Source organism: Anser brachyrhynchus (assembly GCF_964034855.1).
Source record: "Anser brachyrhynchus genome assembly, chromosome: W".
NCBI classification, from domain to species: domain Eukaryota; kingdom Metazoa; phylum Chordata; class Aves; order Anseriformes; family Anatidae; genus Anser; species Anser brachyrhynchus.
In genome coordinates, this window is record NC_137704.1 from 24,683,748 (window position 1) to 24,699,908 (window position 16,161).

Consider the following 16,161-nt stretch of genomic DNA (forward strand, 5'->3'; position numbering starts at 1 on the left):
AAGATTCCTTCGGACATAAAATTTTCTATAATTTAAAACCTGTTGGAATAGCTGTTGATAAGAACTATTATTTACCCACAACCATTAAAATAACACTATGAAATCCAGTGTTATAATTAACATTTTTGGGTGTTGGTTTTTGTGTGTGTGAGTTTTTTTTTTGTTTGTTTGTTTTAGATCCAAGCAGGTTTCAGGACTGCTGGAGACTTTCTGATGGCTTTGTAGCAGCTGAAGCTAAAACTATATTACCCTATAGAGCCAGATCAAGGTGGGCATTTCATGAACTCAGTCTAAACTGTTGTTTTTTGTTATTGTTGACAAAATAATCATTTTTCTCTTGCAGAAATAATAGAAATGTACTTTCTAAACTGTTTGCTTTTTTTTTTTCTCCTTAGACCTGATCTCATGGATAATTATTTGGCTTTAGTGCTTTCAGCTTTTATTAACAATGGACTTCTAGAGGTAACTGATGACTTCAAGTATAAATAGATGCTTGTTACTTTTCTCCTATAAATATTAAAAATAAAATACATTACATTGTATACATCCTACATTAAGTGTTGTATTTTTTTTTAACTTTTTTGAAGGGTCTGGTTGAAGTAATCACAAGTAGTGATGACCATGTATCTGTTAGAGCAACTATTCTTTTAGGAGAACTTTTGCACATGGTAAGTAAGACTCATTGGAAATAGGTATTTTCTAGCATAGCTTTGAATTTTTTAGGAACTTGGAGCATCTACTTTTCATCAAAATAATGGGTTGTTTTATATTATTCCATATGGCACTTTATATATGACAGCATGACTTAACAGGAAGGCAGTTAATCCCCATCTCTCAAACTCTCACCAGTTCTACTCCTTGCCTCAGTAGCCAGTTGTATTTTTAAGCTGGAGTCCTGCAAACTCACTCATCTGTTACCGTGTTTGCGAAAAGGACTACTTCTGTTTTTTGCTTTTCTTTGAGTGATGGGAGCAGTAGCAGCACAGAATCATAGAATGGTTTGGGTTGGAAGGGACCTTAAAGATCATCTAGTTCCAACCCCCCAGCCATGGGCAGGGACACCTCCCACTAGACCAGGTTGCTCAAAGCCCCATCCAACCTGGCCTTAAACACTTCCAGGGATGGGGCATCCACAACTTCTCTGGGCAAGCTGTTCCAGTGCCTCGCCACCCTCATAGTAAATAATTTCTTCCTTATATATCATCTAAATCTACCCTCTTTTAGTTTAAAGCAATTACCCTTTGTGCTATTGCCACAATCCCTGTTAAAGAGTCCCTCCCCAGCTTTCCTCTAGGCCCCCTTAAAGTATTGGAAGGCTGCTATAAGGTCTCCTCAGAGCCTTCTCTTCTCCAGGCTGAACAACCCCCAACTCTCTCAGCCTGTCTTCATAGAAGAGGTGCTCCAGCCCCTTGATCATCTTTGTGGCCCTCCTCTGGACTCATTCTCATACTTCCATGTTCTTCTTGTGCTGGCGGCCTCAGAGCTGAACGCAGTACTCCAGGTGGGGTCTCACAAGAGCAGAACAGAGGGGGAGAATCACCTCCCTTGACCTGCTGGCCACACTGCTTTTGTTGCAGCCCAAGATATGTTTGGCTTTTCGGGCTGCAAGCACACCCAGCCTGGATTTGTGCTTGGGATTGCCCTGGCCCAGGTGCAGGACCTTGCCCTTGGCCTTGTTGAACCTCATGAGGTTCTCACAGGCCCACCTCTTAAGCCTGTCAAGGTCCCTCTGGATGGCTTTCCTTCCCTCCAGTGTGTCGACTGCACCACACAGCTTGCTTAGCTTTCTGTCTTGCAGACTAGGTAGATGAAGCTTTTGCATGTTCAGCTTGATGTGGCTGGAGCATTTCATATTACTCATTCAGGCAACTCACAACTTGCAGTGCACTTTCAGCATTGCTATAGGTATCCCTTGCGTAGCACAGAGATGCTGAAGGCACCTTGCTTCTTGCCTCTTCACTCTCCTTAGCTTATCTTTACAGTAGCTTCTCTTTTTCCTTTATTCTGCACCCTGACAAGATTAAAGTCTTTACCATTCCACAATGACAGGATTTATACTTACTTCAACAGATGGAGAGGAGAGGGAATTGTAAATTTATCCTACTGTATTTTTCTTGCTCGGGTTGTGCTAGCCTACTCCAGATGAAAACCAACCAACCAGAAAAACAAAACAAAACAAAACAAAAAAAACACAAACAAACCAAAACAACAAACAAAAACACATCCGTGCTTGAAGAACAGAACTTAACCTATTTTTTTCTGGTATAGAGTTGATTTTTTTTTTTCATATACACTCAAGTGCTACCTCACAGCCTGCTGAGGAGCTTAGAATTCTTCAGATATTTTTTTTTATTTCTGATTTTATATATTTTAGTATTTATACACATGACATAAGGATGAGTGGTGCTTTGCATGTTTTTGCATGTTACCACTTCAAAAACCACCAATACAAAAAATAAAAATTAGAAGGCTGAGTCCTAAAATTCTCTTTAATTGTATTTCAGATTGATTAATTAGATAAAATATTCAAAATGGTATGTGTAATTATTGCTCTGACATTATGCAAAAGTTAATTTTGTTTTCATGCATTTGTGAAAGTCTTGTGAAAAGTGGTAGGTTCTTCAAAAGCTTATCCTTAAGAGATGGCTAAAAATGTTGTAATATGTTATTCTAACAAGTCGTCTTTTTTGTTGTTTAGGCAAACACAATCCTTCCTCATTCTCACAGCCATCACCTACACTGCTTACCAACTCTAATGAATATGGCAGCATCTTTTGACATCATGAAAGAGAAGAGACTGTAAGAATTCCAAGTTACTCTTAAATGTTAAAATATGTCATTTTCCCCCTGCAGTGGAGTGAAAACCTACATTTGGTTGAAACCACCTCTGTCTTTATTTAAAAACAAACACATGCATATAGAAATACTCTGTGACACTTACTAGGGAAAAAGTTTCCAATGCATGATTCCAGAAGTGTGATATATTATAGTAACAATTTAGAAATTGAGAAATCCAGAAAGAAAGCTTTGATAGTCGTTTTCAGGACAATTTTACATATATTGCAATACTTTTTTCACATAATGTTTCTAAATGAACTATAAGACACTGTTTAACCAAGCAATGTCTGAGTCATGTTCTGTGTTTTTAACCTCTCTGTTGTCTCACATTTCTTTTTTTGGCATTTTGATGCAATTAAACTTTCCAACCTAAGAATGCTTGTGCCATTTTTTTCTTCTGTTTTCGTTTATCTATTGCTAATTAAATAGTAATTGACCAAATCAGTGAATCATTGGTGTGAACAAAAGCAAAAATGTAAAATTGGTAGGGGACTGTTTCTTAAACCCATTTTTTTCTGAAGGAAATGGTCATTGTAACAATAGTGCCTATGTTAAAACTTTCTGCTGCTTTTGTTTGGAGTTTGCAATGTTAATTTTTTCAATTCTTTTAATTTCCATTTAAATAAAAGAATTCATGAACAGAAATTTTGAATAATTTAGTGCAACATAATGCAGTGGCATGTTGTTAAAGCATCATTAAGAACTGTTTGGCACTCATGGTATTCAAATGAGGCATATGTGGACTTGAAACAAATGTTTATAGAAGCTTTTTATTCCTCATTGAACTAGAAAATCCGAGCTCTGTATAGATATAAAAAGGAGGATAAGCCCTTGGGGTTGTGGGGAGCAGGGGGAAGAGACAATTTACAAGAAATACTTTGTTAGACAAAGTTGATGCTAGCTCCCTCAATTCTCTACTGCAGAATTTTGTTCTACTGTGACATCTGGCAATACATTATCAAATTAAAACTTTACAATATCTTCTGTGAAGTCTGAAAGAAACCACTAATTGCAGAGTAGAAGCAAAGGTATCAATAAGGCTCATTCTTCAGTACTACTAATTCTTAAAGATAATTTTCTTTATAATTTCAAAATAAGACTGAAGTGTATGGATGATGTATGAAAACTTATACCAAGAAAAGTTTTTTGTTTTTTTTTTTAAATTTGGCTTCAGAATTGTTGGCAAACTCTTTCCTGAGCTATGCTTATTTAACTCAGTATACAGCACTGGAGTTCTTTAGTTAGATAACAGATGTCAATTATTGATTATAGTATTTTTTCTATTAGACGAGCAAGTGCTGCGCTGAACTGCTTAAAATGCTTTCATGAGATGAAGAAAAGAGGGCCAAAACCTTACAGCCTCCACTTAGATCATATTATTCAGAAAGCAATCTCAACCCACCAAAACCGGGATCAATACCATGTGCAGAAAGATATCTTTATTTTAAAGGTATTACCATTATTGATCTTTCAAAACTTAATTTGACTTTGTATTTTGGAGACTTAAATCCCACCATCTCCACCCAGCTTTACTTTCTGATTTAATTCTGAGTCATTTATCTAATTTTTGTATTTTTTTAATTTAATGTCTTCTAACTACTTGTGGATACCATATTGCGTTTTCTAGAACTTGAGTGAAATTACAATAATTTTAATGCTTTCTAGGCCCCATTGTGGTCTCCTGCTGTTAATTCTTAATACAGTACTGCAACTATGCAATTTACTCTCAGATGCAAATTACTGCAGAGCATAGCCCTTTAAGTGATTGTTACATGAACAGTAAGTGTATCATGTGACAACACTGACAACAGTAATGCAAAGAAACTTAATGTAACTTTTCATCTCTGTGTTCCAGGATACAGAAGAAGCACTTGTAATGAATCTGCGAGACAGCCAGGTTCTCAACCATAAAGAGAACCTTGAGTGGAATTGGAATTTGATAGGGACCATACTGAAGGTGAGCCTAAAAAGAGCATGACAGTATTCTTTTATGGAATTGTTTGAAAAAAAAAGTCTTTGTTTCACATGTGAGCTTTGACTTCTAATGTTAATTCCATATTATATGCCATAATCTGTTCTATTTCAGAAAATTAGGATGTCATGGATTTAATCAGTACTGATAGTCTCTTTGTATACAACCCTTAAACTGCGTGCGAAAAAACCCTACAGTTAAATTCACAAATTTCTTAATAAGCCCATATTAAATCTTATATAACTTTATTTGTATAGAAATAGACTTTATAGAAGGTGATATAATGACGTCCAAGTTACTAATACTTTAGACTTCAGTCCAAACTACATAGGAATACTGCCTTGTTTCATAGCATTTTTTTTCGTATAACGTGAACTGAAGGTTAAGGTTGGAGGTGGGTTATTGATCAAATTTAAGATGCTTAGACCAAGGCACATCTTAAAACTTCAGTAATACACAGTCTCGTTATATAATTTTTGAACTAATACCAATAGTCCCATAGCATCAAGTTTGTTACAAAATTAACACATCTTCGTAAAACACTTCATAACAGGAAATCTCTCTAACAGGCAGGGCATTATCTTAAATAGTGCACAGCTTTTAAGGGTCTACTTTTTTGAGCAGAAAACTTTCTTTAAGTAAGAAAACTTTGAGTAAGTACTCAGTATAGTTTTAAAGCCAAAATAACTCCTATCATTCTATGTATCAAAGCCATCCTTCTAGTGTTATCCTCAAGTAATGTTTTCTTAAGGTCTTCTTTACTGTGTTGTTATAAAGATGGTGAAAGTACAAAAAAGGATTCATAGTGACAGACATAATCAAGAATATACTTTAAAAATATATATATTTCTGTGTGTTTTTTCAGGGACTGATAAACTTGAGAAAGCAAAAATCTGTCTGATATAAAGACCTAAATAGGTACATGACAGTAACTTTGCTCCACTAAATTTTACTTGTTTACAGGCTTTTTACTGTAATATTACTAAATTTACGTTAATCAGATATTTTTATCTTTGACTCAGTAATAAAGATATTATCAAGAAACTGTTTTTCAGAATCTCACGTTTAATTAGTCTGTGTAGTACTTCGATAATGGAAATTTTATTCAGTTGACCACTAATATTTTTTCCCTGAAATTTAAAAGCAGAAAAGCTTCTAGGTCAAGCTGTCAATTTCCCTGCTATCTCAGACATGCACTGCAGTATATTTTATAGTGTCATGTCAAACAGTTTTAAATGTCACAAAATTAGTGACTTCTGTCTTTCAGAATGAGAAGTTACTGTGTTTTCTGGTTAAATTCTAACCACTTCTTTTCCTGTTTACATTGCTTTTGTATAGTTTAACAGAACTGTCCATCTTTGGTCACTGAATGAGCATGATTCCAGTGTTTGGACTTCATTATCTCATGTGGCTATACACCTCCTTCCTATCTCTGCAACAGCCTTATAGCTGTGGAGAGCATCAGAATTGCACAATGGTTAGGGTTTGAAGGGACCTCTGGAGGTCATCTGGTCCAACCCCTCTGCTCAAGCAGGGCCATGTAGAGCAGGTTGCTCAGGACTATGTCCAGAAGGCTTTTAAAGATCTCACAGAATCACAGAATCACAGAATCGTCTAGTTTGGAAGAGACCTCCAAGATCACCCAGTCCAACCTCTGACCTAACACTAACAAGTCCTCCACTAAACCGTATCACTAAGCTCAACATCTAAACGTCTCTTAAAGACCTCCAGGGATGGTGACTCAACCACTTCCCTGGGCAGCCCATTGCAACGCCTAACAACCCTTTCGGTAAAGAAGTTCTTCCTAATATCCAACCTAAACCTCCCCTGGCACAACTTTAGCCCATTCCCCCTCGTCCTGTCACCAGGCACATGGGAGAACAGACCAACCCCTACCTATAGAGAGCGATAAGGTCACCCCCGAGCCTCCTCTTCTCCAGGCTGAACAATCCCATCTCCCTCAGCCACTCCTCGTAAGCCTTGTTCTCCAGACCCCTCACCAGCTTCGCTGCCCTTCTCTGGACTCTCTCGAGCACCTCCATGTCCTTCTTGTAGCGAGGGGCCCAAAACTGAACACAGTACTCGAGGTGCGGCCTCACCAGAGCCGAGTACAGGGGCACAATCACTTCCCTAGACCTGCTGGCCACGCTGCTTCTGATACAAGCCAGGCTGCTGTTGGCCTTCTTGGCCACCTGAGCACACTGCTGGCTCATATTCAGCCGACTATCAACCAGTACTCCCAGGTCCTTCTCTGCCAGGCAGCTTTCCAACCACTCATCTCCCAGCCTGTAGCTCTGCTTGGGGTTGTTGCGCCCCAGGTGCAGGACCCGGCACTTGGCCTTGTTGAACTTCATACAGTTGGCCTCAGCCCATCGGTCCAGCCTATCCAGATCCTCCTGCAGAGCCTTCCTACCCTCGAGCAGATCGACACACGCACCTAACTTGGTGTCATCTGCAAACTTACTGAGGGTGTGCTCGATCCCCTCATCTCAAAGGAAGGAGACTCCACTACTGCTCTGGGCAACCTATTCCAGTGCTCTGTCACCCGTACAATAAAGAAGTGCCTCCTGATGTTCAAAGGGAGCCTCCTGTGTTCCAGTTTGTGCCCATTGCCTGGACACCACTGAAAAGAGCCTGGCTTGGTGGTCTTTGTACCCTCCCTTCACATATTTATATACATTGATGAGAATCCCCTCTGAGCCTCCTCTTCTACAGGCTGAACAGTCCCAATTCTCTCATCCTCTACTCATAGGAGAGGTGCTCCAGTCCCTTGATCATCTTTGTAGCCCTCCGCTGGTCTCTTTCCAGTATGTTCATGTTTCTCTTATACTAGGGGGCCCAGAATTGGATGCAGTACCCCAGGTATGGCCTCACCAATGCTGAGTAGAGGGGAAGGATCATCTTTCTTGACCATCAGTACTTTGCCTAATTCAGCCAAGAATACCATTAGCCTTCTTAGCAGCATGGGCACATTGCTGACTCCTGTTTAACTTGGTGTCCACTAGGTCATTTTCCACAGAGCTGCTTTCCAGGTGGGTGGTCCCCAACGTGTACTGGTGCCTGGAGTTGTTCCTCCCCATGTGCAGGACTCTACACTTCTCCTTGTTGAATTTCATGAGATTATTGTCAGCTTACCTCTCCAGCATGTCAAGGTCCCTCTGGATGGCTGCGCAGCCCTCTGGTGAGTCAGGCACTCCCTCCAGTTTCATGTCACCCACAAATTTACTGAGGGTGCACTCTACCCCAACATCCAGATCATTAATGATGATGAACTGGACCCAGTTTTGACCCTTAGAGTACTCTGCTTGTTACTGGCCTCCAACTAGACTTTGCACCACTGACCACGACCCTCTGGGCCCAGCCGTTCAGCCAATTTCTAATCCACCTCGCTGGCTGCTCATCCAACCCATACTTCAACAGCTTCTCTATGAGGATCTTATGGGGGACAGTGTCAAAGGCCTTACTGAAGTCCAGGAAGACAATATCCATTTCTCCCCCTTCATCCATCAGGCCAGTGATTTCATTATAGAAGCTTATCAGGTTGGTCAGGCATGACTTTCCCTTGGTAAATCCATGCTGACTACTGATGGTTTTCTTGCTGACTACTCCTGATGATTTTCTTGCATGCCTGGCAGTGTTTTCCAGAATTAGCTGCTCCATCACCTTCCCAGGGATCAAGGTGAGGCTGACCAGCCTGTAGTTCCCTGAGTCCTCCTTCTTGAAATTGGAGTGACATTTGCTTTTCTTCAGTCTTTGGGCACTTCTCCCAGTTGCCACGATCAAGCAAAGATAATCGAGTGACCTTGCAATCACATCTGCCAGCTCCCTCAGCACTCGTGGGTGCATCCCATCAGGGCCCATGGACTTATGAATGTCCACCAAAGATGCATCTTCCTTGATCCAGCCTTTCAGCCTGGCCTCTGGGGCCTGGAATTCCTGAAGGCCAGTCTAGCTGTTAAAGACTGAGGCAAAGAAGGTGTTCAGTACCTTGGCCTTTTCACTGTCCTGGGTAACCAGGTCTCCTGTTTCCTTCTGGAGAGGACCCGCATTTTCCCTAGACTTCACTTTTATCACTGAGATACTTGTAGAAATCCTTTTTGTTGACCTTAATGTTATTAGTCAGATTCAATTCTATCTGGGCATTAGCTTTCCTAACTCAGTCCCTGGCTGCTCAGATAATCACAGAATGGTTGAGATTGGAAGGGACCTCCAGAGATCATCTAGTTCAATCCCCCTGCTCAAGCAGTGTCACCTAGAGCATGTTACACAGGATTTCATCCAGACAGGTTTTGAATATCTCCAAAGAAGGAGACTCTACAACCTCTCTGATAAGCCTGTTCCAGTGCTCTGTTACCCAAACTGTGAAGAATTTCTTCCTCATATGGCAATGAAACCTGCTGTGGTTCAATTTATACCCGTTACCCTTTGTCCTATCACTGGCCACCACTGAGAAGAGTTTGGCCCCATCCACTTTACATTGTCCCCACAGGTATTTGTAGAGGTTGATGAGATCCCCTCTCAATCTCCTCTTCTCTAGGCTAAACAGGCCCATCTCGCTTAGTCTTTCCTCATAGGACAGGTGCTCTAATCCCTTAATCATCTTCGTGGCTCTACGCTAGACCCTTTCTAGAAGTTCTACATCCCTCTTGTACTGGGGAGCCCAGAACTGTACACAGTATTCCAGCTGTGGCCTCACCAGTGCTGAGTAGAGGGGGAGGATCACCTCTCTCGACCTGCTGTCCACACTCCTCTTGATGCAGGCTAGGATCCCATTGGCCTTCTTGGCCACAAGGGCACACTGCTGGCTCACGGTTAACTTGTTGTCCACCATGACCCCCAGGTCCCTCTCCTCAGAGCTCCTCTCCAGCAGGTCAGCCCCCAACCTGTACCAGTGCCTGGGTTTGCACCTCCCTGTACAGGACCCTGAACTTGCCCTTGTTGAACCTCATGAGGTTCCTCTCTGCCCAACTCTCCAGCCTGTCCAGGTCCCTCTGAATGACCGTACAGGCCTCTGGTGTGTCAGCCACTCTGCCAAGCTTTGTATCGTCCACAAACTTGCTGAGGGTGCACTCTGTCCCTTCATCTAGGTCATTGATGATTAAGTTGAATATCGCTGGACCCAGTATTGTCCCCTGGGGGACACCACTAGCCACAGGCCTCCAACTAGACTTGGCACTGTTGAGCACAACCCTCTGAGCTCTGCCATCCAGACAGTTCTCTATCCACCCCACTGTCCACTCATGGATCCCACACTTCCGGAGCTTGCCCTGGAGGATGTTATGGGAGACAGTGTCAAAAGCCTTGCTGAAGTCAAGGTAGACAGCATCCACTGCTCTCCCCTCATACATCCAGCCAGTCATCTCATCGTAGAAGGCTATCAGGTTGGTTAAACAGGACTTCCCCTTGATGAATCAGTGTTGACTGCTTCTGATCACCTTCTTTTCCTTCACGTGCTTAGAGATGGCCTCAAGGATGAGCTGCTTCATCACTTTTCCAGGGATGGAGGTGAGGCTGACTGGCCTGTAGTTTCTTGGGTTTTCCTTCTTGCCCTTCTTGAAGACTGGATTAATGTTGGCTTTCTTCCAGTGCTCAGGCACCTCGTCTGTTCTCCAAGACCTTTCAAAGATAATAGAGATAGGCTTAGCAATAACGCTCGCCAGTTCCCTCAGCATCCTCAGGTGCATCCCATCGGGGCCCATAGATTCATGGGTGTCTAGCTTGACTAAATAACCTCTAACCCAATCCTCTTCAACCAGGGGAAAGTCTTCCTCTCTCCAGGTTTTCTCTGTTGTTTCCAGGCTCAGTAGTGCGTTGGGGATAGCCTTAGTGAAGACTGAAGCAAAGAAGGCATTTAGTAACTTCGCCTTCTCTGTATCCGCCGTCACCAAGGCACCTGCCTCATTTAGCAGTGCACCCACATTTTCCTTAGTCTTCCTTTTGCTGCAGCTGTAATTGAAGAAGCCCTTCTTGTTATCCTTGATGTCTCTTGCTACATTTAATTCTAACTGGGCCTTGGCCTTCCTCATTGCATCCCTGCATTCTCTGACAGCGTTCCTATATTCCACCCAAGTGGTCTGTCCTTTCTTCCACATTATGGACACTTTCTTCTTCTGTTTAAGTTTTCCCGAGAGCTCCTTGCCCATCCACGCAGGTCTCCTGCCCCCTTGCTTGACTTCTTTCTCGTAGGGATCCACCGATCCTGAGCTCGGAGGAAGTGGTGCTTGAATATTAGCCAACTCTCCTGGGTCCCCTTTCCCTCTAGGGCCCTGTCCCAGGGGATTCCTCCAATTAGATCCCTGAAGAGGTCAAAGTGAGCTCTCTTGAAATCCAGGGTTGCGGTCGTACTTGTTGCCCTGCTTCCTCCTTGTAGGTTCTTGAACTCCAACATCTTGTGATCACTGCAGCCGAGACTGCCCTCAGCTTCACGTTTCCAAATAGACCATCTCTGTTAGTTAGTACCAGGTCCAGCAGAGCCCCTCTCCTTGTTAGCTCGCCTACGTCCTGCATCAAGAAGTTATCTGCAATGTTCTGCAGTAACCTCCTGGACTGTTTGTTCTGAGCTGTGTTGTCTCCCCAGCAAATATTGAGGTGGTTAAAGTCCCCCATAAGAACCAGGGCCTGTGAATGTGAGGCAACTTGCAGCTGCCTGTAGAAGGCCTCATGCACTTCCTCTTCCTGATCCCGTGGCCTGTAGTAAACACCCACCACAATGTCACCCTTGTTGGCCTGCCCTTTAATCCTCATCCATAGGCTCTTGACTTGCACTTCATCCGCCCCTATGCAGAGCTGCATAGATTCCAGTTGCTCACTCACGTGAAGAGCAACTCCACCACCTTGCCTTCCTGGCCTGTACTTCCTAAAAAGCACAAAGCCATCCATGGCCATATTCCAGTCATGGGAGCTGTCCCACCATGTCTCAGTAATTGCCACGAGATCATAACCCTGCAACCGCACACACATTTCCAGTTCCCCTTGTTTATTCCCCATGCTGCGTGCGTTTACATAGAGGCATTTGAGTTGGGCTCCCAATGCGTCTGCCTTTCTGGATGGGGCAACTATAACTCATCCATGTGGGCCTACAGTAGCTCTCCTGTTAAGCTCTGGGCATCATTTGCCGGCTCTGATGTTCAGCTGCTGTGAGTGGGATAATGTCTCTGTATTCTTCTCAGGTTACCTGTCCTTGCTTCCACCCTCTGTAGGCTTCCTTTTTGTGTTTGAGTTTAGTGAGGAGCTCCTTGTTCATCCATGGCCTGATATCCATGCAGGTAGTCAGACATTGGAACAGGTTGCCCAGGGAAGTGGTGGAGTCACCGTCCCTGGGGGTGTTTAAGGAAAGGTTGGACCTGGTGCTTAGGGACATGGTTTAGTGGGTGACATTGGCAGTAGGGTGGACTCAGAGGTCTTTTCCAACCTTAATGATTCTATGATTCTATGATCTTTCCTACCACCTCACTACTTACATCTCATATGGTCCATTACTGCCTTTTTACTTGCTTAGCTTGCTGTCTAAACTGCTAAAAGAACAGCAAAAGTGGTAGTGGTCAGGATGGAGGAATTGAGACTTTAACAGTAGAGCTGCACACTTAATATGGAAATGTGGGTTCAATGTTACTAGTGTAATCAGTTTTACTAATCATTAAATGTTGCACTGTCTGTCTTAATACTAGCATACCAATCGGAAATGTAGAATTAAATTGCTTAGGTAGGAAAGAAAGGAAATTAAAAACAACAACAGCAACAAAAAAAAACAATATGAAGAAAGAATAGGTCCGGCAAAGGGTATTGTGGCTTTATGTGATCCTTCTTAAAACATCTTTCAAAGTATCAAAAGAGGAGTTTAAATACCATTTTAATAAGAGGTATTTAAGTGTGAATGATAATTTTTAAAACAAATCAGATGAATAGTGAAAACAACAAAAAAAAGTCATAGTTTGCTGTTTTCATTAGAATTGTGGACTTGTACACATAACGTGCACCCAACAATCCCACTCCTCTAGAAAAAATAGAACAGTTACTCGAGCAAGAAGTGGAGGCTTTTCAATAAAATAACTTTTTTATAGGGAACATTAGAGGGAAGAAAACTTACACTTTCAAATATTAGGTGAATATAATAGAAATAAGCAATTTTTTTTGACTAATCAAGGACTGATGTACAAGTTTCATATAATACTGTATTTGCTGTTTTTCTAGTGGCCAAATGTAAATCTAAGGAACTATAAAGATGAACAATTGCACAGGTATGTAAAAATTGCGTATACTTCCTTTGAAGAAAGAAATTTGGAAAAACTTTTTTTTAATATTTCAATAAGCTGTTTCTTGGATATGTCACATTTCTAAAACTTAATCTAGAGAGAAGCAGCAAAAATGGAAAATTTAGATTGCAAAATTTGCTTTAAATAAACAGTTTTTTAAGGTTTAGTGGTTTCTTTTCAGTGCACAGACATTTTATATATCTATTCACTAAACAAGAATTATACAAGTTCTACAAACTCCCTATTTAATTTTAAACCTTAAACTATTACCTCTCTCATATTTAATACATCAGTGTTTGATGTTAACACTTGACAAGTTTTGATGGAATAGGCCTATAGCTGTACAATACTATCATTATAGCTTTCATCAAAACCAAAGAGAAAGTTGTTTCTAGTTACTAGTAATGGGGAGGAAAGCGTGTATGACTTGAAACAAAGAAAAATACCACAACAGTACAACTCTGGTTGCTTTCTTGTCTAATGGCCTTAAGGTATTTCTGTTACTTTTATGCGTGTGGGGTAATCGTGTTACTAGTTCTTGGATGTCACTTTTAATATGCGTTTCAGAAACTGATTTGATTTAAATAGACTATTTTGAAGAGTAGTTCTGTATTGGTTAGGCATGTGCCCTGATTACAGCTGGGATAGAGTTAATTTCCTTCCCAGTAGCGGTTACAGTGCAGTGTTTTGGATTTAGGAGGAGAATAATGCTGATAACACACTGAAGTTTTAGTTGCTGCAGAGCAGTGCTTACACTAAGCCAAGGACTTCTCAGCTTCTCGCTCTGTCCTGCCAGCGAGCAGGCTGGGGGTGCAGCAGGAGCTGGGAGGGGACAGACCCAGGACAGCTGACCCAAACTGGCCAAAGGGGTATTCCATACCATCTGGCGTCATGCTGAACAATAAAACGGGAAAGTTGGTAGGGGGAGGGGATGGCTGCTGCTCAGGGGTCTGACTGGGCATCAGTCAGCGGGTGGCAAGCAATTGCATTGTACATCACTTGCTTTGTTTATTCTTTTTATCATTATTATGATAAATAGTTCCTTTATTTTCTGTCTTATTAAACTGTCTTTATCTCAGCCCATGATTTTTAACCCTTTTTTTCCTGATTCTTTTCCCCATCCCAATGTGGGGGAGTGAGTGAACGGCTGTGTGGTGCTTAGCTGCCTGCTGGGTTAAACCACAACAGCATGGAAAGCTACTTCTACAGGAATTTGAGAAAAAAACTAAGACTAAAATGTATCCTGAATGACTCACACTGCTCCATTTTAAATTTTTACTAAAAAGTAGTCAGGCTACTTTTATATAGTGTTCCCAACATAAGTGGTACTCCCATTGTAATTATAGTCATAATTTAATTTTTTTCTTTTTTTTTTTCCTTACCTAAACATTAATTGCTAATCTGTACTGTGTGGTAAAGGATTATTTACCAAATCTGGTGGTTTTCAGATGTTCCTTCTCTAAAGGAGCATCTGCAGTCCTGGCTGTGACAACCACCCATCTATCTATCCACCTGGGACAGCGTTGCTGTTTTCTGGTTTTGTACTGCACTCGGGCATTGCTCAGTGAGAAAACCTAGGATCGAGTTAGTGTAAAATTTCTACAGTTGGTTGATCCTTTCTGCAGGGTTGTGGGTTACATGCTTTAATGGCTGTAAAATGTTGTTGCTCTTGTTTAATAACAACTAATTAAACCCCCAAAATCTCTCAAGTTTCACTGCTGATGATAAAACTTTTTCTGCAACTTTGCATTTTTGAAGTATATAATACATTTATTTTGTCCTTCTGCACATTGACTTTTTTATTATATTACTGTTAGTGTTTTTGTGATGATTTTATCCCTGTTAAAGTGAAATTCCATTTTTTGTATAGATTCCTTCATTTCAGAGATGATTAATGCAGTGTGTACACATGTGTATATACTTACATATACACACACACACTCATGCATATATAATGCAATCATATTTTGGCAGGGGGGTTGGACCCGATGATCTCTTGAGGTCCCTTCCAACCCCTACAATTCTGTGATTCTGTGATTCTGTGATATATAAATGTGTGTGCTAATAATATATATAATACGTATGTCACTAATAAAAGAATAAATTGCACTTCATTTGACAAGTTTAAAGAAGCTCTCAGATTTCCTTTATAATTGATTCTGTATTTGGACTTGGGATAGTGGTTTACTCTCACTTTAGTTAAAGGCAGTGCTTTAGTTAAGCTTTCTTAATACTTGACATATCTACCTTCAGATAGAACATTGTGTTCTTTTAAAGCACAAATTTGTGTTTATTTTTTGACTAAGAATTGGTAGGGGTAAACTCTGCTGAAGATTTATTTCTGCAGTGCAGAATTCAAGCTATATTGCTCAACATGTTTTCAAAAAGTCTGAGTGTAAGTCTGCATTTGCTATCTCTGTGTTATGTTTCAGAAATGCTTAAGTGAGATGAATGAAAATGCTGTTGCTGAATAAATATGGCCTTTTCCTGACAGAACATAAGAATGTATTTTTCATAGTAGCATTAATTATTATAGCTGAATAAAAGTCATGTCACATAAGCATTAAGACACTTTTTTAGCTCTTTATAAACTCTAGATAGTCTTTGAAATTCACCACAGGATAAGTTACTGCAAAATAAATTATAAACACAAGAGTAAGAAGGAAACTATGACTTTTAAGAGCATAGAGATTTTGAGTTTCCTTGCTTATTTTAGGTCATGACAGAAAATCCTTTATAACACAGTACAGCTGCATCTCTGAAATCTTGTCTGGATAGACTCATTACTGATACCTGCTACTCTCTTTTTATAGCTTCTGAAAATTTATTGCCAATAAGCTAATTTAGTGATAAAATATCTTTTATACTGGCATCATTTTGTACTGTGAGGGATTCCTTGTCTTACTGAAAAATAACAAATTATTTTTTACTTTCCATAGATTTGTAAGGAGATTGCTATATTTCTACAAGCCTAGCAGTAAACTGTATGCCAATCTGGATCTGGACTATGCAAAGGCTAAGCAGCTCACTGCAGTGGGTTGTCAGTTTACTGAATTTCTTCTTGAATCAGAACAGGTAAGAAATTTTCAGCTACAAGAT

General features: G+C 40.8%; 2 protein-coding genes across 12 annotated transcripts in view; one reads left to right on the forward strand and one right to left on the reverse strand.

Annotated features, from left to right (window-relative positions):
• The window catches only part of LOC308184797 (uncharacterized protein), a 383,809-nt gene that overhangs the window by 262,096 nt on the left and 105,552 nt on the right, over window positions 1-16,161 (reverse strand). The window lies entirely within an intron of this gene.
• LOC308184712 (rapamycin-insensitive companion of mTOR-like) overlaps window positions 1-16,161 on the forward strand; it is a 221,699-nt gene that overhangs the window by 141,003 nt on the left and 64,535 nt on the right. For 10 of the 11 annotated variants that reach the window (XM_080572052.1, XM_080572057.1, XM_080572053.1 and 7 more), the window contains 8 exons: window positions 178-268; window positions 396-462; window positions 588-668; window positions 2,699-2,799; window positions 4,126-4,288; window positions 4,694-4,795; window positions 13,001-13,047; window positions 16,002-16,137. In XM_080572052.1, coding sequence (XP_080428178.1) covers window positions 178-268; window positions 396-462; window positions 588-668; window positions 2,699-2,799; window positions 4,126-4,288; window positions 4,694-4,795; window positions 13,001-13,047; window positions 16,002-16,137 — 788 coding nt within the window. The remainder of the gene's footprint in view (window positions 1-177; window positions 269-395; window positions 463-587; window positions 669-2,698; window positions 2,800-4,125; window positions 4,289-4,693; window positions 4,796-13,000; window positions 13,048-16,001; window positions 16,138-16,161) is intronic. The other variant, XM_080572055.1, reaches the window with a different exon arrangement.